Below are 24,557 nucleotides of genomic sequence, written 5' to 3'. Positions count from 1 at the left end.
CTCAGAGAGTGAGTCTGCTAAGCACATCTGAATTTTTAGAGCATGTTGGTGATACTTTTCCTTTAGAGCTGGCAGGCCACTGCCCTAAGCTTCTATGGGCAGAACCTGTCCCGGTATTGCCTACAGCTAGTAAGAAAGACTGCTGCGTGTAGCAATGATAGGCTATGAAGAACGCAGTGGGCTACCCTAAGCTCTGGACTCTGATACCCTGTGATTTGAAGAGACCACAGACAGCAAGTTGCAATATGTGCACTGCATATGCCTGAAGCCAACTTTTCCATATGCTTGTACATTTATGGATAGCACTTCAGGGAAATCTGTTGCTTACAAAAGGCAAACATTTAAATGTAAAGAAGAAAAACAGATCTCCTGAGGGACAGTTGTTAGCAAGCTGTCTTCAAGAGAATAAACCAGACAACATTCTATGATGTCTATATAATTTTTTTTTTTCCCCGAGATAAGGTATTATTCTTATTAGACACTTAAAGGACTAAGTACATCTTATATAGGTATCATGTGACTGTGGTTGTGGTATGATTTATGTCAGTGGAGAGTTGAAGGTCAGTGATAGTTTGGCCAAAGGGCACGTGTAAAGTGTTGTCAGGAATGAAACAGGGCAACACAGAGTGATACAGAAGATAGATCATGTACAAAATTAGTGATATTTTCACACTAGAGAAGGAACAATGGTGGCAGCTATTAAAAACAAAGTAGTACATAAATCAAGTCTTGCTTCTTCAGACTGTGATGAGCCATTCTCAACCCTTTCATTACCAAATCCATCGCCCAGTGTCAGCCAGAGGTAGGATTTATTTTCACTATTTAGACCTATACTTAGAATACACACACACTTCACTTTTCTATCACAATGTTAGATGCCATCATTAACTCTAGTCTCTCTGATCCACCAGCATCTCTTCAGCTTCTCTTTTAAAATACTGTGAAAGCAATAGTCACTGCACTAAAGTCAGTGAAAGCTAAAAGCTAGAAAACAGTGAAGAAGAAGGCAAAAGTCACATAAGAACTATTCTTAACCAATTTTGACACACAACTTTATGATGGTTTTAGCCACATATAATCTCCCTGTAAAAAAGTTTCTGAAAAACGTTACTCAAGTATATATACAGATCATTTAATTAAAACAGCCATTTCAGTAAAGTCCAAAACCTAGGATAAACTCCTATACTGCACAGTATGCTCTTTAATATAGTCAGGCAGTTTCAAAATTGTTTATTGTAAGTTTTCTTTTTATTTCCCTGAGCTCTTCCTTAGTATTTTCTTCATGGTTACTAACTTAACGAGATAAATAAAACAGACTTGATAATGCATTTTTCTTTATCAAAAACTCTTTTACTTAACAGAAGAGAAGAGTGTGTAATACAGTGAAGAATACCGATACCCATGAAATCTTATCTTTGCATTCTAAATCCTAGCTTTGCCTGGGTTATATGATAAAATAATCTGTAACCTCTATGAAACTATGAAAAGTGGTTCTTTTCAACTATTGAGAACAAAGTAAAATTGCAAAACATGGACACACTAAAATTAAATAGCAGATGATGCTTCACGGAACTCAGGCAGAATTAGAAACATGTGTCAACATATCATAACAAAAACCTATACAGTGAACAAAAGTCAGATCCACAACGATCTCACTTCCAGAGAAGTTTGCTAGTTTAAAAATGATGAAAGAGAATCATAAAAGAGAACCAGGTCTTGATTTTATGTGAGCATCCTTAGCCTTAAAAGAAATCAGAGAAACACTACAGAATCCGCAGACACTAGAATCACGCAACAGATGATATAGGTACAAGTGTGTGATTGTGCTTTCAGGAGCATGAGAAGAGAGGGTCTATCACTGCATTACTGCTGTGCAGTGCATAATCTAGCAACAAATTCTTTCAGCTAACTTTTCCCAGGATTCTGACTGTTGAATGAGACAACCATGGAGTTGGAGACAAGCAATAGCCACTGCACCAGGGATAGAGAGCATGAGGGGGAAGTTAGATGAACGAGTTTTCTATCCACTTTATGAGACTTGACAGTTCTGAAGATACTGGGGGAACTTCCATATGACTCATCCACAAACTCTCCAGTTGACTGATCTAAGACCAACCAAATAGATCAAACTCTAGCTCTAATGAAGCCAAGAGAATTTTATCAATGAATACACCAGTGCCAAGGATTCTTCCTCATGACTTTGATTTTTTCCAAACACATAAACCAAAGAGTGCATTTACTTTGACATATAAAGGAATACAGACTTGACAAATTCTTTCAACTCCGTCCAAAAAGTGCAGTAAGGACTCCAGTGTAAGCAAGGACTCTTTTTCTCCTTATGTTCATGTTGCTTGGAAAAAAAATTGTCTGAAGACAGGATTCAAGATTTTCGTTACTTTTAAAATTTCCCCATTAGTTTTATCATAGTTATTTTTTTACTCCAGACATTAAAAATGAAACAAAACAAAGGAACAAAATCAACAGCAGTTCTGTAGCACAAAGCAGAAGGAAAAACAAACGTTTCCCACTGACACTGCAACTTCTGTTAATCTAAAGCATTCACTGAGATGTAAAATCATGAAGTACCATTGTAAAATGTAGATGTTAAACTCTGATGAAATCATTTCTAAGAGAAACATAGGCTTCAGATATAAACAGATCATTGGGAAAAATGGAGAACTCGGGGCATAGTTGTTGGTATTTGTTATTTGTTACATCTATACAGTTTTTGCATAGTCAAGATTCACTTATGTTTATAGAGAGATGGCATTTTTGAGCCTTTCAGAAGCATGCTGATGTGTCACTCTACAAACACACACAAACTAGCATGATCAGAATTAGATACTATACTCTCAATTATACATAAAACGTAGTTCTAAAAACAACTAAAGGCTATGGCACATACAATTCACATGAGTAAAATTCTATTTCCAGGGACACATTTTTATATTATTTCTTACTCCACTCACCACATGCAAAGTTCTTGAAATCAGCTGAAGGAAGATCTATGTTACGGGTACAGGAATACTATGCTACACAGACTTCAGAAATCCACAATTTTTTTTAATTGTTCATTTGTCTTGGAGACATATTGATTTGATAGCTTCCAAACAAACAAGATTAAAAATTTGAAAATCTAATCTTTTTTTAAAAATTCAGTTAATATATTGATTCAGTTCATTATAAAATAGAGAGATAAACATCAGTGCAGGCTTTATGCAAATTCCACCCCAAGGTTCAACTTGGTTCAGATTTTGGAACACCAATACTGAAACACTGCAATGACAACAATGGCATGTAACTCAAAATTCATAACGTGGTGACTTTGGTAGTGCTTAGTACAAATATAGGGGTCTTCCCTGATCTTGATATGATGCTCGTTATTTCTTTGGATTAGCAAGAGATGTTGCTCAGAAAGTGTCCTTTAGGGACACTAATGTTACGTTTTACACACATGCACATTTGCAGCTATATCCAGTGTCTGCAGAATTTTAGTGTGCTTCAGCAGATTGGAAGGATGCTTAATCTTTTTCTATTAAATGCTGAAGACTTGTATGGTCATCTCTGTAGAGTCCTACCTCATTTTTAGAGATGCTCATGAATGCTAGAATTTTAAGAGATGTCTGCTATAGAGTTAATTTTTCATTAAGCTGGAGTGAGATTCTAGCATCTTTTTCCTTTATGATATTGTAGAACCCTTAATCTTTTTTTCAATTTCTCTGGATAATTCCACAAAGATACCATACTGTTTACTCATCTCACTATTCTAGGAAATAAACATGCCTTTTCAGTAAAACTCCCTCCCTGATGAATTTCTGTGCATCCATTAATACTGGGTACCTCAATGTACTCTACAACTTCCTGAAGGGAGGTTGTGGTGAAGAGGGGTTTGGCCACTTCTCCCAGGTAACGAGCAGAACACAGCGAAATGGCGGCAAATTGTATCAGAGGAGGTTCAGGTTAGACATGAGGAAAAAATTTTTCTCTCAGGCACTGGAATGGCTGTCCAGGGAGGTGGTGGAGTCGCCATCCCTGGCAGTGTTCATGAGGCATCTGGATGAGGAGCTGTGAGATCTGGTTTACTTTGTGATAGCAATGGTAATGAGAAGATGGTTGGACTAGATGATCTTACAGATCGTTTCCAAACCTTGTGATTCTATGATTCTATGATTCTATATGCAGCTACAGGCACCTTACTGATAACACAAGCATATGGGAACTGTGTTTATTTAGGTTAAATCAAGGAAGCATCCAACAAATCTGATAGGAGCTGTACACTTTCATGAATCAGTCTATTTTACAGGTTCCATCTGCTCTTAAATGCTTCCCAGAGAACAACACCATGTCATTATACTGCATACTTCCATTGCACTATCCCAAACACACTTAAGCCGCTGATAGATTAATGCTTAGTTCACTTGTGGCATACATTCTTGGGTTCTTACACATGTTCTTATAAGGAAATGGAACTCACTAAGCACTTAATCACAAGTTGGGGCACTGTTATTGTATTAAATACAGTGTGCTAACTTTGTTTCAGAAACAGTCTAAGGTATTTCTCTGTAGCACTGCCAAGGACCCTGCAAATCAGATCACTTCTATAAACCTCAGTTAAACAAAAACAAGCAAAAATTTGCCAAAAGGTAGCCCTGTCAGCTAGGGATGAGCCACCTGAGACACATTCTGAAGTTGTCAAAGGCTTTTGCTAGAATGCACACTGTATAGCTTAAGTGCGCATATATTTGTTTGAAGTAAACCATTACAAAGAGTTTTTGATAAAACTGCTGTGAAAACAGGCAGATATAAAAATCGACTCCAATAAAATTGAAGTAAAATACCATTAATCTTGCTAAAGTCATCAGCAATCCTGTGAATTTACCTAGCTAGGTAGTAACAACAGTACGGAAAACTGACATATGGAAGGAGTATATGCAAACATGAATGTACATTCTGAGTACTCAGATCTGTGTCTGGGAGAAAGGCAGAATTTCACGCAAAATCCTTTACATCCTTACCTGGTAGAACAAGTTAGATCAGATCAGAACAGCCAAGAACCTGACCATGTTTTATTTTAAATGTAGGGGGGAAAAAAAGAAAGATTCACAATGAATATCAATAAAAATTTTAAGTATATTTTCTTCCACATTCAGATGGTTTTTCATCTGCTTGAAATCTGGCAAATATTAAACCCAGTTCTGACTTATGAAATACGTGGAACAGAAGAAAAAATAGTGTTTGATTCTCTTCCAAGACAAGCCCTGCCCTGCGATGTACAACACACCATTACTACTAATAGCAAAGGTCTTATGCCACTGAACTGTATATTGCTGAGATCTGTTAAATAAGGGTCTACAAACAAACACAGATTTCTATGGATCTTTGTCCTTTTTGTTCATCAGCAAATTTGATGTCACAGATTCATCATTTAATTTAGCAGGATCTGAGCACAGTTTGCTGCAGTTCCCCACAAGCATCACTAGATGCATTAGATAATTTGTCCCTTATGTTTTCAGAATGTTCAGGCACAGTGACAGTCCTTGTCACTGCAAACAGGAGGGGAAGAGTCATGCTCCACTGAAATATATGGAGTTGCTTTCTCACGGATGGGCACAGTTTAAAACAGCCCAGGTGTATAACCACTGTACTTTCGTATTCTCTTCAAGGTATCAGAAGATATATTTACCCTGGGACAATGCTGCTCTCAGAGCACAATGGGTTGAAACGGAGTACTTAGAAAAGTTAACTATTTTTACTGAGAAGCAATATATTTTTATTTGCTTCACAGCTTAACATTGGTGCTCTGTTATTGGAAAAATACCTTTTTTTTCTTTTTTTTTTTTAACACACACATACTCCTCCATTCCACTGGCATAAGCAACCTTGCACAATTTGATAGCATCTCTTGATAAATATTAAGTATTGGTAGAGCTCACCTGCACTGCAACATGCCAGTAAGACAATACACAGATGAACTGACTCCAGATGGGTAGTGGCAGATAAAGCTTGACTATGCATTCAGGATGTTATCTCACTGCAAGCATGTAAACCTGCTTGACATCTCAAAATTTTGAGATGCTGAATTGGCAGAGGTAATATTACCCAACTTGGTTACATGTTTTGAAATATCTTGAAAAATAAACAGGCTTACTCCGGCACAATACTGAGACAAATGTTTAAGATAGGCTATCTATAGCTATTGTCATGAGAGCAAATAACTAACTAGTAAAACATCTCCTTACCATATCTTATTTTGTCTGAACTTTGAAAGATTTGAGAAGTTATGCTGTGTTCAATCAGACAAAACGCCTGTGCTTCAGAACACCTCAGGCAGTACAATGTACAACAATTTTCCCTTCTTTCCAAGCAAGACCTCCAGCTGTATCTACATAAACATTTTTAAAACGTGTATTTTGAACCACTGTCTAAAGTAAAGTTTCCCAGAAAACTCTACGGTAAATCTTGCAAATTCCCTCTATGACAATAAAATTAATCTCCTAAATGTTTTCACTATTTATGACTGCATATACCAAGCCTTTTGTATTGTAGCAATGTAGGTTCTAATTAAATTTTTCCAAGTCTTCCAAAAACACTGCCATATGAAAATATTTTCTTTTCCTCTTTTCTAGTTTATCAACAATTAATCATGTAGAAAAGCTGGTTTAGAATGCTTCTACTTATTGGCTGTCACTTCTCCTGTTTTAAAAAGACTTCTGAAATGCTGACCAGCCCTAAAAGCACATTAAATCCTTGGTGCCCATTATTCAACATACCTGAATTAATATGGAAATGTATTCATGACGAGGTTGTAATGAACACACTTTGATTCCAGAATCTTCACTTCTGGCAGTCCATCAACCATATGATCCAAGAGCATATGGTACTGCTGAAGAAAGTTGATTTTCCTCCTAAGGAAACTATTAGCAAACACGGCAATATCCATTTTATCCATCCTTTCTGTTATCTTATGTGATTATGGGAGATGTTAAAAGGAAGGGTTTTCCTCTCAAATTTTGATATTTATATGCTTCTTCTAATTATGCTTTGGTTGCCTGTACTCTTTCCTTTCTCCCTTTATTGGTCAAGCTTGCTGAGCATTCCTCAATTTTCCTTCAAGATGATCTTTGTTCATAAAATATTTTTTCACTATTCTCTAGTAGACTTGCATAGTTTTCTCAAGGTGATTTTTCACTCGCTGATATATTTATTTTCCTCTCACTTTTGACAGTTCAGATGGTCCTTTGGGCAACCTAATTTCTATTTCTTGAAGCCTTTTTTCTTAGCAGTGCTACATCCTTTGTTATCCTTCCAACATTTACAATTAGTTACTGTCTTAGTTCAGCTTTCTACCATTAGTCATTTGCTTTCCATTTCTTATGTCTTACTTTCGTTTTCAAAGTCACACCACTAAAGGTGGTTCAGGCTTCTGTGTCTTGCATGATAATGAAATGATGAACTGAATCTGAGAGAAGAGCTCCCAGGATACTCAAGGGAAGAGTAGGGCACCTGCAGGAGGAGGTTGGAAAGAGGAAGCTGGGAGAAGTGAATCACCAAATCATCTGTTTAACCTGGAATTGATAATCTATTGCTCAGCAGACATCTCAGGGTTAGATACTAGCATTGTTGGGGATTCTAGCCAAAAGCAAATACATTTTTCTGTACAAAAGATGAAGAGGAAAGGAAGAAAGCAGCAGCTTTAGTGGCAATCAAGGGAATACATACAAAAGAGTTTTGCAAGTAACCATAAGGTCACGTCATATCACTGTCATCTCTTTCACTCTAAATTGCATAATCCAGGTTTTAGATGTGCAGAGCAGTAAGGAGAAGATTAGTCACTGATTCTTCCTAATTTTCTCCCTAGAGAATGCTTTGTTCCTTATAATTTCTCTACTGCCCTTTTCTGTGTGCCCTCTCTCTTTTAACTTTTTAATCAAAGATAGTATTGTAAGTTTATCTTTGTTTTCATTTTTCACCACGAGTTTCAAAATAACACTCAGCTACTGTCAAAACAATCCAAAACTGCATGTGTCCTATGCATATATATTTTTACCTATTAATTACTCCCTTCCCAATCCCACTCCAGCTCAGGTTCTAACCAAACCTTTGCTTAGAATCTGTATGCTATCAGCTTCCCCTTTTCCTCTTGCCAAAGTTCACACAGACATTGTGAATTCCCAAACAGCTTTCTCCAAATTGTTTCAGGTGAAAAAATAAGCTGCATTTTTCTCACAGCAATCAGATTCCTCGTAACACCTGCTCGTGCATTTGTAGGTCAGTATAGTAGACATTTGTACCCGCTCAGTGCTTTTACAATGCCTAATATTCACATCTACTTTTGCCACCTGTTTACTTTACTTGTGTAGCAGCAAGCAGTCTAATGAAAGGAGTTCAAGGAAGGACCGCATAAATTATACTGCAAGTACAAAAAAAAAGGGGGGGAGAAGAGGGGAGGGGAATCTTCTGATTACAAGACAAAGATATCAAGCATTCCCACTTAAGGGCTACAAAAGCAATCTGAATCTTTCAGTTCTGGGAAGCAGAATTCTTCATCTGAAAGTGACTGAGTAGTGCCAAAAGAAAATCTCCACAGATGAAGTTGTCATTGGAAAAGAACATAGTTCTTTCAAGAAATGTCTCAAAACACTTTGGAAATGCCAGGTGGGAGATGAAGAAAAACACTTGAGTTAGAGAAAAATGAAACTGGAAATCTCTGTGATTCACTAACCTCAGTAGGAGATCACTGCTAGTAACATCCAGGTTCACATAACTCTTGTGCAAATGAAAGGTGAAACAAGAAACTAAAACAGAAACCAGAATCATAAACTGAAAGGATCAGTATGTGTATATAAAGCTACTGGCTGAGCACTGTTAGAAACAACTTGTAGCAATGAAGCTGTTTAGGAAATGCTCTTAAGTCAGACTACCTGATTAGAAAAGTTAAACATACTAGGGAGCAAAGTGATGGTTTGATGGTTGGACTAGATGATCTTAGTGATCTTTCCAACCCTAATGATTCTATGATTACATGAATTAGCAGGAATGTTGCTGTACGTCTTATGTGTGATATAGTATATTGGACAGCTTAAAAATACATAAATTATGTCTGGAAAAATAGACTGTATGACTGGAGAGAATAGCAAAGAAATGTTAAATCATGCACATATGTGAAAATAGAGAAAAGTAGACAGCAAAGCACTAACTGGAACTTGTGTTTGCAGAAGTCAGTTAAGTTTATGTACCTTATTTTCACTTTGGGGAAAACAAATGGTTGTAATAGAAGGATACAAGACAGCTAGAAAAGAATCAAAGCATAAGGGTGGTGGCGCTGTGCAGATATCAAGCAAGCAGCAAACCAGAAAATCCGTTTCCTAAGAAGGAAATGAGTTGATTGAGACATAGATAGCTTAGGCACCAGACCTCAGACATAAAACATTTCTTTCATTTTTGGAGAAGGCTATTGGGATTGGAGGGGATGAAAGCTCTGATGGGGAAGAAGTTGGGAGGAAGAAAGGGTAGGAGTGAGTGGCTGAAGTCTCTTCAGGGATCTCGAAAGATGTTGACCAGGGACAAGCATGCTCCCTATTTATCTCTTATATAGGTATAAAATGCCAGAAACTGTGCAAACATAGCTGCAAAAAAATTGTCATTTGGAGGAATTATGTAGATCACCCCAAAGGTAAAGTCCAAATATCAAATATGCAACATTAAATTTTACTGTGAACCCTTTGTTACCTCCTTTTTTAGGGTTTAAAATAGGAACAAAGACAATGATCATACACATGATGTAAATGTTCATATATACTCTATGGTTTTGGAAATTTATGTAAGATGGCAATATATGTTGCGTTGTGCATTTGGGAGGCTTAAGTTACACTAGGAGACACTTCATATTTGTGTAAGTGAAAGGTGAAACTAGCAACTAAAAGTGATTCTAGAAGCTGAAGATGATCAGTATGCATATATAGAACTACTAGCTGGCCATCAGTTGGAAAACTTTGCAGCAGTGATAATTGGACTAGATGATCTTAGAAGCCTTTTCCAACCTTAATGATTCTGACATGATTCAATGGAGATGTATAAGAAAGTATAAAGAAACGGTCACTAAGGTGAAGAATGTTTTTTAGACTATGAAGGTAACTCACAATGGTCTCTCCTGAGGATACCTAATTGCTTCTTGAGCTTTTAAAGATAGTTTGGCTTCCACTGATTTATGCTAATACTGCCAACTAATGTTGTATAACCCACCAAACACTATCTCCATAATCTGTGGTCTGCTATCAATAACCTGGAAGGAAAGGAAAGTGGAGAAGTACTCCCAGTGCTGCCCACCATCTCTCCAGCTTTAGCAATTTGTCACTACCAAAATCTCTCTTCCCTCTGTTCATTTCCCTACCTTGAAGGGAAATGCATGGTGCTCATCACTTGGTTTCTCGCAATAGCTCCTTATGGGGCTGTGGTGCCCCCAGCTTTACACCTTTGCACAAATATTTTGTAAATGTACTTCATTCCTTCTTACTCAAATTCTTTATGATTACTTGGCCTTTTAGTATCTCTAGATGACAAAACAATGGAACCACTGATGAACCACAAATCAATTCATGGTTGTTTTTAGACATCACAAAGTAAGGCCACCTCATCTATTCTGACGATTCCATAAGCTGTAGTTCTTCATGTCTTGCAGTTGTCTTTTCTTCCCACACATACTTCTCTGATTTTCAGAGACAAACACCACTTTCTAAAACTGTTCAAAAGAAAGCAGGACTAGCTGTTGTTCTTTCTGTTCTTTGTTCCATTTTTTCTCTAAATCGTTTCTCCACCTTCACATTTTCGTCTCCCTCTCAGGTAATCCCACAGGTAAGAGGTATGTTTACTACTGATCTTTTATGATTAAGACACTGAACTTTGGTCACTGAATGACTCCTATCTATAGGTTCAGATATCTGCCAGCCATACACTAGTCCCTAGGGGATCTCCCATAACTAAGGTGCCAATTGGTGCTGAGTCTAGACCTTAACCCTTAAGCATCAGCATCCCCCAGTGGTTCCATGTATCACTGCAGCTCATTTGAGTACGTGTGTCTGTACGTTTTTTTTTCTAGGTACCCCAACATTCAACATACATGTAAATTCAAGAAAAGTGCCTCAGACTAACCAGTACTTAAGAGTCCTCTCAACTCAGTAAATGAATTACATACCACAGATAAACTTGGATGTGTCTATTAGAAAACAGACCCGTAAGATCAGGGATTTTTAAAAAGGGGGAATTTAGACAACAAAAATCAGGTTCATTATTGCACTGCATTTGAAGAATTAAAAAGAGGTTGAGAGCCTCTTTGTAGAATATTAGGTTCTATACCTACTTTTGGCTTTTTTTTATTACAAAATCATGACTCATGGAAAAGTTACTATAGCAACCATTAATTTTTAATCTGCCTTCTGGTAGAAGTTCATAGATTTAGAAACTATTGTCCATCATATCTACTGAAATAAAATTCTAAATCAAAAATTCCTGACTGACACTTCATTCACACAATGAGAAATCAACTATGTTCTTAAATATATCCTGAACCCTGTTGTGACCTGCCATATTACAGTAGTCATTCTGGGAAGTACAAAATAGTCTGCAGTAAGCATATCCTGGTCACAGCCCTTTGCAAAATAATCTGAATTTGTGCTGATTGGGACTGCTTTCCCTGTTTCCTGAAACACGTCAATCACTGAAAAAAGGTCAGATAAGGGAATACTGTAGAATGCTGCTGGAAGGGATGGAGCATAGTAGAAGTGAGAAAAGCAGACAAATGATGCACACCCACTATGATGCTCGCATCTCCCCAGCTTCCTCCTGCCATGAATCAAAACAGCCACATCAGCACAAGCCCTGCATTGCTGCTGATTCAGCAGAGGGAGAATGGAGAGGTGGAAGCATGAAGGGAAACAGAGGTGCATCAGAATCTCACCAGACCTGATGCCACAAGCGCCCAGAGAAGCAGCAGAGCTTCATCTCATCTGCTCTGTTTTCTAAACAAAAAAGCCCTACAGTGTCACCTAGACATTTCTTCTGTCTCTGGTTCACATACTACAACAGCTGAGGACATCTAGCAGAGTTTTATAACAGATGCTTACTGCCACTGTTTCCATTGCAAACACTGAGTACTTGATGCAAAGGGACGAGAAAAGCAATAAAAACCCCAAGCCAAATGCCCAGAACACATGTGCCTTCTCTGCAATCGGAGGATCAAACACCAGGCTCCTTCCCCAGAGGTAAGAAAAGTGTGATGAGGGCAGTATCTCTGAAGCAGGGCCTTCATGAGCAGCAGTCAGCCCAGAGTGCAAACGTGCTGAGACATGACAAACCCATGCAGTACCTCTTGCTGATACTCTTGTTATTCTGTGTTCGGAGGATTTTTGAAAGGAAGTTTATTTTTACAAGCTGCTGAGTGCTGACTCTGATGTGGGGCAGCTTTTACTTACACAAATGCCTCAGTTTTTGTTAAGGCTCTTACAGACAGCAATTACTGTGACATTTACAAGAAAAGCTGTGTAGATACACTTGGCTTAGGCTATTCAGTGAAAGTACATCTTGTAACAATGGACAGTTACGGTTCAGCACAAGAAGAGGAGGCATCTTTTCATTTTGAGAGCAACCATTCTCCCTTCCTTTGGAAGTTCTAAAAATATTTGAGAAGTCTTGAACAATGTTCCTTGGCAAATGTCATTGATGCTACCTAAAACTCAGGGGTTGTTATTCACTGTGACAAATCAGTTTTATGCAGTTCAGCCATCCATTTAGCCACCAGTTGCATGAAGTGATGATTCATAAAAGGTCAGAGACTAGCAAAATAAAAACATGCATTGCAATTCAGTGCATCACATAGCACTGAAAATTAATCCTGCTGCTAAAGAAATGGAAAATGCACAATAAATAGATTACCAGAAATTAAAATTGTTTTAGACCAATTCTCCTGAGCCTTTAAGGTTGTAACAATGATTTCCTATTTATATGGACTGCTAGAAATCTCAGGTGATTCCCTGTGGAGAGAACCATGAATATGTTTTCCAGAGCTGAGGAAAGGAAAATAGATAGCTGTAATGGAAGTGTAGGAGCAGCCAAGCAGTAGATTGATTCAACAGGAAAAATTCAATGCATCCCAAAAGATTTCCTAGGATTTGCTCTCCTGCTGCTTAGGGTGCAATTTGTTGTAATGAGAAACTGAGGATTTTGTTTCAGGTGTGTCAGAGCTTATCGTGATGACTTTAAGGTATATATATATAAAAAATACAAGTGAAAATCACTCTTAAATAAGCTTCTGGATGAAGGGAGAATAAGGATGAGTTCTTTAAGTTACATAAAAAGGTCAAGTACCTTGTGCAAACGGCATTTCCTAAGAGATACTAATTGAACAAAGTCAAACCCTTTCCTTCATATCCAATCTCCTGCATTAAACCGCATGAAAACTGCAGTATGATTCAGTAAGCAAAACACAGAAAGCTTTGTTACATGATCTGGTACAATCGCTCTCGGTCTCCCTGTAATCTTTGCTCACTGTAAAAAAATCCTCAATGTTCAGTTGTGAAGAACCGAGTTAACGAGTTATAAAACAAAACCCAAGAGAGAGCACTGAAAACGGGAGGCTGCTCTGCTCAGACAGAGCTGGCACAGGGAGAAGACCAGCAGGAAATGTGTCCTGCTGCAGTAATGCACCTGTTCAGAAGGCTAAATGGGACATGTGTGACGTGAACTTCACCCCAAAGAAACACGAGAACTTGTTGGCACTCCTGCTCACCTGTATGAGAGGTAACAGTGACTACAAACACATCACTACTCTGCAGTACTGGTTTAGCACAGACCACACAGATTTCTCACTAACTACATTACAGCGAAAGCTCTGAAATGCTGCATTGTTTCTCAGCTGCTGCCCAGAATTTTATGCAGAAACAGGTTTCCAGATGAAATTGCCTCAGGCAAATACTGCTGATGGCAGCCTGGTTTGATTACAGAATCTGAAAAATCTGAAATGCTGATATTCACAGCAGCATATATTGATGTACATGGAGCAGTAGAACCCAAGTGAAGAAAGGGATGCTCTAACAAATACCTTCCCCAAAAGGAACATTCATGTATGAACAACACTATACCCAGACACCCAGCTCAAGGTTATAAACAACCCAGATATTCAGAACCAAAGGCTTTCAAAACAGACCTTTTAAAAAAGGGCAAACACAGACTAGAGAAGGCAATACCTGCTCATCTCCACTAGAAGACCAAAGCTGCATTACAGCTCCAGGCTCCAATCAATTTCAAGGTCTATTGCATGAAGTAGAATCTTCTACAGCATCCTTGAATTCCAAAGAAAGGCCATCGGACTCAGAAACTCTGCCAGCACACAGTATAGGATCAAGTACTGACAAGTTATCAAAATAACAGAGTGTCTTTTTCACTTTGAGCTGAAATTTCAGTTTACAAGATTAAACTTTTTTTTTTTTCTGCAAACTCTCTGTACAGAGCACGGTGAGAATATACATTTCAGCCAGCACTACCCGCCCAGCCTTAACACAGCTCAGCATAAAATACTGATAGCCTCACAAAACATGGTCTGAACCAGAAAGTCAGCTTCTGATCAGAGTGGCGGGGTAACATCTCAAGGAGTTGATAATCAGTTATCATACTTTCTATTATCATTTTATTTACTCTTAGCCTGACTATGCAAACAGAATGGAAATTCTGCCTCATCCATTTATCTGGAAAGCAAAGCAAGATTTACAGCAAGAAGTAAAAACCACTAAACAGCATCTAGTCAGCAACCTTACCCTGTAATGAGACACAATATGCACACTCATAGCCAAAAACAGCTGAACCTGCTGCAGCTCTTACCTGTATGGTCCAAGTGTCCTGCTGCCATAAGACAAAGCTTGTTCCCAGGCTTCAAGGTTAATACAGGCATCCATGGCACAGTCCAGCAGTTTCAGCTGATAGATGTTTGTATCTGGAAGACGACTGGTATGGCTACTCAGGAGATGCTGGCATTTTGTGAGAACCTTCTCCCACTCTATTATTGACCATAGTCAAGGAAATATCCTTAAAGCAAAAACTCAGGTCCTAAATGTTGTTAAAAAGGAGTGGGAGCTACAGGATATTAAGATAAAAAAGCTGCCATCACTTCAGACTGCTTCCATTCCTGAAAACATACTTGTGAGTGGCAGCTTAGGTAACTGTGCTTTGTGTACACTTAGCAAAACAACTCATAAGGAGGGCAGAATTTCAGCAATAAGAGGTAAATGAAAAAAAAAAAAACAACAAAATTGCAAGATACTTTAAAAGATAACAAACTAAAATTCTGTTACTTTTCTTTTAGCTGTTGAAGAATCTTTACTGAAGTTAATCCTTTAAATCAATAGCAGGAATCCTTGGAAATATGCCTTCAAAAAACGGTTCAGGAACTAAAAAAAGAAAATTAATTTTATATGTACTAAAATAATGACACACACTTTCAAGCTGCACAGGGTTTTTTTCAAATTCTCATAAATTAGAACCTTTTTTGCAATTAATCTTTTTTCTTTCTTAAAATAGTTGCAAGAAGCACTGCTTTTTTTCCATGTATTGCTGCATGCTTCCTGCATTGGAAAAAGAAGCATCACAGTTCTGATGCCTGAGCATGGGTTGTGTTTAGGGATCTTGGCAGAGAAGACGATTTTTACCTCCAATGCTACAAGAAGATTTTTGTGTTTGGCAGGGAGGAAAAGTAAGCTGGGAACTGCATTCACATCAGTTGGATGTGCCTTATCAGAAATCACTTATTTTTATTATACTCTAAACTGGTTTAGCCTCTCAGTTGACCAGCTTCTTCACTCTTTGACCACAGCTAAACTGAAAACTGATCTTCCAAGATTTTAAATGAGTACTATCATCTGGGACCTTATGGGAGTCCCAGAATGCAAGCAGTCTGAACACTAAAAACTGTTACCGTAATAAGTGTAACAAATTAAACAAACAAGCAAGAGTTACAGTAAGAGAAGTAACAGCACTGCTTGCATCAGAGTCCGTTCTACACAATCAACTCAAGGACGTTCAGCAATTATCTTCATGACATTACTGCAAATGTTATTCGTGCCAATTCAGCAATGGATGTAAGTGCACAATGATAACCCTATGACAAAGTAATTAGTCCTTCCTGAACATGGGAATATTTACATACTTAAATTTAAGAATGTGACCAGTATGTGTCTGGGCCAGATTTATAGCATGGTTGTTACAAGACTAAACTAATTATTTGTGAATTGCTCTCATGTCCTTGGATTGAAGGAACTATAAGGGAAGGAATGTGTTATTATAAAATTCCATGTCAACCTTTATATCTCTGAACAACATTAATGTATTCTCCACAACTGATTAGGGACAGACAATCAGAAGAATTGAGGGATATTATTTCTACTTGATACAATTTTTTTTAAAAGGTGGGAAGCACTGACATTCCTGAAAGATTACCATTTTAGCTGATATGTAGTATTGCTTTGCTTTTATTTCTCATTATGTTGCTTCGTTCATTCACTTGTATCTAATAGCAGAAGCGTTATACCACAAAACCTGTAGAGAACAAATTTTCAGGTACATAAATTGCAAATTAGAAAATTCACTATCAACTGCCCTGGGACAAAAGGGGAAGCTGGCTATCTTAGATCTAGTCCAAGACTGGAGAAGCAGCTTTCAAGCAACTCTGCTGCTGTTGAGCAGCACACAATACTGTGTACAAGTACCCTGTACTTGGCTTTAATATCCCAATTTTTGTGCTTAAACTGGATTTTTTGAGACAATTTTAAACATGTAGGTTGTTTCCTGTTCTCTTAACTGCAGATTAAGCATTGCAACACTCCATCAGTAGCTCTGGTTTTGGAAATCACTGCCTTTCTAAACTGTACAAACTATTCATTTAATTTGCTTTAAAAAAAATACATTTGCAGAAAGGAATCACAATGTGGCTCAATCAGCAAAGAAGGATTCTGTCCATTCTTGGCAACTGAACCGATGTCAAGCCCCTTCCTCATGCACTGTGCTCACTAATTCATGACAATTAGCAGTGGAACAGCACTGTGCTGCAGTGGAATAGTTCCCATTATCTGAGAACAGAAACTGAACCAACAACAGTGGCATAATTTTTCAACCAGACCTGATAGCTTTTTACTATGGTGTGTTTAATTTGTAAATATTAGCAAAATGAGCAATATTAAAGATCCTAACAAAATTCAGTAGGTGCAATTTCTGCTGCAACTAAATATAAGGGCATTAAATTCTAAGGTATTTTGGCTCCTTATCAGTTGGTACCAAAATTATTTCAGTCTCACGTTGTATATTTATTATTTGAAGTCCAGGTTAAAACACGGGCCCTAAATTACAGTTGAAGATCTTGTTCACTATTGCCCATCTCAAGTCAGTGACTACAGAGAAACTCAAACCGGTTTACAGACTGTATGAGTGTAGCTTAGATGATCATTTCCCTTAGCAACAGTCCATTTGCTAGAAGACTGAGTATGTTTGGAATGGAGAGAAAATCTATTTATTTATTTATGGTTAGAGAAAAGAAATTTCGTTTCCAGTTTGGAGTACCACTGCACAAAATTGCTCTTTAAGCTGATGAAACAGAGTACTCAAAGATGTCATTCTCTCTGGCTCCAGAGATAGGCCAGGTTTCAGAAAACAGCAAGATACCTTACTACAGCATAGAGAAATTCACGATCAGCAAAATTCCATTGAATAGATGAAGATGAGAAATGGATCAATATGGACAAATTCTTCCAGAAAAAAATCTCCACTTCTCTTTTACTTATCTTTTTTGGTCTTTGCTGTTCACTGGAGTTTTAATCGAAATGAATGTATACGTGATGGCCATTAGGCTCCAATCCTGTTATTACATTTAATTTGCTTAATTATCACCTACTGTTATGTAAGTTATTACAATGATTCAATAATTTTTTGCAGTTACCTTGACTATGATTATGCCTTTGTTACTGTCATTGCTATGCAAGGAATGAGAATCTGAATTGTTCACCATAGGCATAATGGGACAAACAACATTTCAGTTTGAGTTTTATTCCATTTAGAAATGGATTTATATGAACACTGTGAAGGCAGATGTCTAAGTTTGAGCCAAATTATACCTTCTCCACCCTACATACCTGCTACTCCTGCCATGAAGCAGTTCCATTCCAAGAAATCAGAGACTATTATCACTTGCACAACTGGGAATATTACATGGTTTGTGTGTACTCACATCAAGCGAATTAAAATTCTTTTTAAAACAACGTAAAAGAAAAAAAATGTAGGGGAGAAATCTCAAAAGATTAACTGCTTTACCTCATGATTGTGTTCACAACAGAATGACAGACTGTCGCACATCACTGAAAGGATACCTTCTTTTGATTTTGGATATTTCACCTCATTTACAGCATCTTTGACTTCCTTCCAGGCAGGCTCTTCACCTGCCAATTTCTTGGCATCCTGGTTAAAGAAAAGTAAGCATTTGATTAGAAAAGCAGTAAATGAGAGGATACAATAATGATGAAAAGTAATCTAAAAAAAAAAACAACAAAAACACACACTGACAAAAGCAAATTTGGAGAATTTGATCACTTTTTTTCTGGAAGAATACAAAAAATTAATTTTATTTTATGTTCATATTTAGCCAGTGTTTGTAAGCAAAGGAGAAGATGCGAAGGGAAGTGAATGCAGACATGGAAACATCAAATACTCAAACCAGACACCAGGTTTACAACAAGAGCTACGATCACACAGGAAACAGAACCAGTGGCATGTGATTTTTTCTACAAAACACATTGAGAAGATCAATTTCTCTCAAAAACCCAATACCTAATACTTCACAGACTCTTAACCACACTGTAGAAGGTATTCAGCAAATAATTTTGTTTAACCACATGCTGATTATTGAGACTTCACAAGCAGAGGAAGACTATGATTGCAGGCATGAGCTTCCAGGAAATGTCTACAACTCAGAAAAAGCTGAACTTTGGTTTTGTTTCATAATTCATTGTTATTTCTTTTTTATTCCACCCGATTATATAAACAGTTACATTTTCCTATCACTTTGTTATAAAAAAGGCAAAAATGATTAATGGTTACAGCAGAAAGGGAAATGGTTTCTCTTCCAGCTCTCTAGCCGGGACTAACTGCACCTCAGGCAAACCACTCGGAACAAATTTATTAAAGCATCCCACAGACACAGCTAAGCATCTTGAGGGATTTCCAAAAGCATCTAGCTATTCAATTTCCATTGCTATAAGCACTTAAATACCTTTAAAAATCTGGCCTTTAAGACATTGCAGTTCATTATCTCTCTCTCCTTACAAAAGGCTCTGCTACTCTCAAAAGACTTTTTTAAGTGTAAATTCAGGACTATTTTAAATACAGTTCTGAAAGATCAGCCTTCAGCAGGGATGGAGGCCTGGAGATTAATAGAGAACATGCGTTAGAACCTAACCAACTGCTCTGTAACCAACAGATGCTCACTGTTCATGAGAGGACTGCCTCTATTTATTAAAAAGCTTGCAATCTGTCTAGAAAAGCATAATTTTCGTACTCCACTGCTCCTTATTTACCTTGAATTCAAAGCAGAAAATATTTATAGTAAGAATCAGCACTCACTTTCCCATTCAAGTTTTGCAGTTTTGTTCTTCCATGTACTCCATAAGACCCCAGACCTCTGTGTATTCCTGCTATCAGCTGTCCCACATATCTGTAGAACACAAATTACAAGCAGGGAAGCCTTACTTCAATGCCTTTGGCATGTGTACTTCCCACGCAATCAATTCTCTGATAAAAAAGCTCATCTGGAAGTAATTCTGCATGTAGCTGAATTTGCCACCAGAAGAACATAAGGTGAACGTTAGGAGAAGCAATCATATGTTGTAGAAATGTCAGTACAGTTAATGGACATAACAAGCTCTGTTCCTGCTTTGCAAGAAACCTACACTGATCTGTTATCTTTAGCATAACCTCTCCCAGTTTTTGAGGGAATATGTCCATTTCTGAGCTCAACCTGCTAACACGTAGCAATCTAATTTTAAAACACCTTTATAGATAAGTGCTGTTCACTGTTGGGATTTAAAAGATAAATCTAGATATTAATAACAATGTCTGCAAAATATAGAGTTTAAGGAGCTACATGGAAAACAAAAATTCATTGAAGTCCAAATACAATTCTCAGTGTTTCTGTAGCATGTAGTAAGCCTCACAAATAAAAACTCGGAAACAAGGGAAATGAGATGGATTTGTAAACCAAAGAAAGAAACCTATGCAACAAGTCTCAGGCAAATGACTGATGCGAAGCACCAGCAGGATTTAATTTGCTCGCTGTGGGACTGATGGATGAATCAAGTTAAAACATTCATTGACAACTTTTTCAGTTGCTTTGTTTTGTCTTCTAGAATTTCATTTACAACACAAAGCAGTCCAAGGTTGGAGTTTCCTCTAACCTTTACACTAGAGCATAGGGAAAAGTAATCACAGGCTTTAAAAATATCAGGTAGAGAATAAGGAGTGACTGTTGGTCAAATAATCTCAAAACCCTCTCTGGATTCATGGGGCTTTATCCCTTTTGTAAGACACTTCAGGATGGAAGGAGCTGGGCACCCAGCCCAGCCCTGGGAAGGATTTAAGTCACAAGTTTCAAAGAGATATTTTCTTTGTTTTCAAGAAGAGGATTTTTGGGACTGGCTTATGTAAGAAAAAGCAAAGACCCGGTCTTGCCTATTCTTCATCAGATATTCATATACCAAAGAAAACCTGCCCTCTCCTGAACACTCTTGTTCAAGGCACAGTGGCTGCTTCCAAACTGGCAGTCAAGTAAGAGCTGCAAGGCCACCAAAAATGACTGTCACTTCTGCCGTCCACACTAAATGACAATGGTTTCTTCTGGACACAAAATCTCTGACTAAATAATTATAGTCCACCGAGGCAGCAGCATGTAATTCTGCTCCTGGTCTCTTTTCATGATAGCTTTTAAAATATCTTTATAAGGAAACTTTATGAAACTTAATATTTTAACAGTTTAAAAGCTACGTACACCTCAAATATCTGAGCATTTCACAATAGAGAGCAGACCGCAACTTTATGATTTGCTTAATTTCTAAAAAATTTAAGTGTCAAGTACAGATGTGAATCTGAAAGAACAATTCTGACCAACTTAAAAACCAACGAGGTTTTCTCAGGTTTTGTTTGGAGAAGGTTTCTGAAGAGCTCAGACATTTAAATATTGGCATGACATTTTAAAGTTATACTCTGAAAGCACAAATAATAACTTTCTAATTCTATTCAATAGTGCAGCAACCACTGACAGCATGTTTGTAGTAAACACATCAACTCAGAGTTTTAGACCTGGTGTCAAGACAAAAGCATTACATGATTCATGTGGACTGCATTTTACAGAATCCTAAATTTTCACCCACTTTCAGTCTTGAAAATGACTTTGTTAAGAGCTATGCGAATGTGAAAGGGTCAGTGCACAGTGCTGGCCCTAATGAACTGTCACAACCAAGATCTACCTGTGACATAAGTCTCAAAAGCTCCCCTGTTCTGCCCCATGGGGAAAAAAAAAAAAGCCAGATGCACAAATGCCAGTTCAACTATCCTGCTCAACTTGTACAAGGCTGTCCTCACCAAAAGCTGAGCTGGCAAAAGAGAAGGCCTCATATTCTTTGCCATACAGCTCTGAATAGCGTGGCTGTGATATATAGTGATTCCAAGGTTACTCCACAGAATAAAAGGTGTTCTGCTCCCAGTAAGACTGTCAAGAAGGGGTGAGCCCTAATTCAGAACAAAATGGATTTGTACATTTTATTTTTAGAATTCTGAAAGTAAAATAAGACACATTGTGGCTGCATGCCATATTGCAACTGTGAAGTACACTGTTCAGTATTAGGCAGGTTGCATTACCTCACATCATTGATAATGGCTGCTCATATGGCACTTATCTGCATGCATTACAGATTCTGGTGTCTGGAATGTCAAAAGAACTGAGGCTAGTAATACTCCAAATTGTACTGGAATATTTAACAGTCCTTCACACCATTCACATTTAAGGACTCCACTTAGGCAAACAGATCAAGATGAAAGTTTCCCCACACCCTGCATACAATCAATGGAAAAAAAACAAGTACATTCAGATAGTTGCATGAATATCCTTTCACTAACATTGTGTAACTTAGCTACACATTACGTTTCCCTAGTAACTTAAAATGAAGCATCAAAAACTACAGTAGGAAATTTATTACAATGACATGCTTTTAAGAAAGAGAAAATTAAGATCAACATCCATCTCAAGAAGTTTAATCTAACAAAATGAAATGGGGCTAAGATAAATTTATCCCAGCAACACCTTAGAGTTAATCAAATTTTAAAGTGCAAATTTGAGAAACAAATAGAGAAACAGCTCACAACTTCTTCTAGTTCCAAATCCAGTGTGTCAGACTCACAATTCTGCACACACACAAAAAATAGCATTTCTTTACGAATCATATTCCACTCTTATTCACTGCAACCCATTTCTACTCATTTCTGTGATTTTTTTTAAACACGCACTTTTTAAAATTGCACTTTCAAAGACCACTGTATCTACATATTTTGTGCTACAGGGGAAGTAAAACATCTCCTCCTACTGAATACCCTGCTTGTAAATCCAATCTTAGCCTTCTCGGATAGAGCAGAATACAACATTTTTCACTTCTGTTCAGATACCCATGCTGATTCATGTGACCAAAAGTAGATATTTGGACTACTTTTCTATTCAACAGAGAAAGAGAGGCACTCTCAAGGGTGTTGTTCTAAAGCAAAGTGCTATAATAGATAGGTCACTTTGAAAGTAAGGTCTCCCATTTATTTCCATGGAAACAAAAACAGATACAAAGAGCACAATAACACTATGTGGTAGAGCAAATTCTCAGCTGCAAAACACTATTTCTCAACATAGTCACCACCATTAACTAGCCTGCATGCTGTGCCCATAAAAAGCGGCACCAGCAGAGGTGATCGACTGTTGCTGTTCACCACTGCTGAAATGCACTGCCCACCTCCTCACTATGCCCACATCAACCATTTGGGCTCTATAAGCATTCAGTAAGTGTAGATGAATGGCAGTGGGTGTCATTTTTTTCCACACGGAAGAATTCAGTGGTACCCTTTTGCTTCATATGTCCTTCCATGTCAGACGCTATTCTGTCAAACTGCCCATCTGCTGCCATCTGTCACATGGCAACAAAATGTAATGAAATATTGGTGGGAAGGTTCAACCTCTACTGCCATACCACCAACCTCTGCCTCTGACATGTGCCAACATAATAAAATAGGAGGCACAACTTTCAGAGCAGCCATCACACATCAGATGAATAGCAGCCAAAGAGAATCCTTTCTTCTCCATTTTACCCACAGCAGAAAGCAAGAGTAACTAGCTCAGATGCTCTCTAGCTATCCAAGATTTGGTGAAATAAATCATAGTTTTAGAACTCCATTTCAGATGTGGGACTTGTTTCCTACCTTTACAGTGGTGACATAATTTCTTTCAAGGTCTAATTTACTAAGCAATTTCAGTTACTCTGTATGATTTACCTGTCCTCATATATGTTTATTACTCTCTCAGTCTTTGTCAACCACAAATATAACTGGCAACGATTTTGCAATTTCTTTCAATTCATTCATGAAAATGCTGGGTACTGTAGGAACAGAGTCATTATGGACACATACTTGTTACCTGGTAAGCATTATATATAACTGATGATTATGGTGATCTGATGTTTAAGAGTGGTGTCAGAACAATCATTAGGGTGCATATGTATAAAATCCTGTAATAAGAAAAGAAAAAAAAACACCAAAAAAGCTGAAAGCTTTTCAGTAGTCTTGAATCTCACAGCCCACCTCATTTTTTTCAATACTGATGACACTCACAAGTGTTACTATGAAATATTTTCTGTTTTATACGCACTCTTTGTGACAAAAATCTAAGCTGCACTGCAGGCAGTATTTCTTTTCACAAAAAGCAGCATACTTGTAGGATATTGGGTTACTCAGTCATGATTGCACAAGGGCTGTCCCAGTTCTTTTCATTGCTCTTTCTCCAAACTGTTTTACAAAACCCTTGTGGGACATCCAACTTAGTAGGTCCCCACCACTGTGGGATGACTGGCTCTTTGCAGGCCCAAGACCCTAGCACCTGTGATGGAAGTTGTTCATTTCATGAGCAACAGGACCAAGCTTTGTTGTTTGTGACACCACTGTCATTATAAACTTCCTAATTGCAGATGCTTAAAGCTTCTCACCAAAAAATTCCCACCCAAACTGCGTAAGTTACATGCAGAAATAAAAATACATTAGACCATGAGAAGAGTAATAAATGGAAGTTCACTAGTTATCAACTTACAAAAGCCAGAGGATGGCAGGAAGGGAGGAAAATGAAAGTATTAACGCTTTTGCACTGGAGAAACAGGGTTTAATGCTAGACCACCCAAAAATTCTTGGCACATTTGTAATTCCACTGTAATTTCTATTATCAGACCAAAAATTCT

At 37.7% G+C, this 24,557-nt stretch overlaps 1 protein-coding gene across 1 annotated transcript in view; it reads right to left on the bottom strand.

Annotated features, from left to right (window-relative positions):
• Window positions 1-24,557, bottom strand: part of SMYD3 (SET and MYND domain containing 3) — a gene marked incomplete at both ends in the record, with an annotated part of 358,948 nt that overhangs the window by 27,251 nt on the left and 307,140 nt on the right. Inside the window, 2 exons of the mRNA XM_079550900.1 lie at window positions 14,869-15,043; window positions 18,399-18,486. Coding sequence (XP_079407026.1) covers window positions 14,869-15,043; window positions 18,399-18,486 — 263 coding nt within the window. The remainder of the gene's footprint in view (window positions 1-14,868; window positions 15,044-18,398; window positions 18,487-24,557) is intronic.

The sequence above is a fragment of the Tetrao urogallus genome, assembly GCF_951394365.1.
Source record: "Tetrao urogallus genome assembly, chromosome: 2".
NCBI classification, from domain to species: Eukaryota; Metazoa; Chordata; class Aves; order Galliformes; family Phasianidae; genus Tetrao; species Tetrao urogallus.
This window is presented reverse-complemented; position numbering and strand designations above follow the sequence as displayed.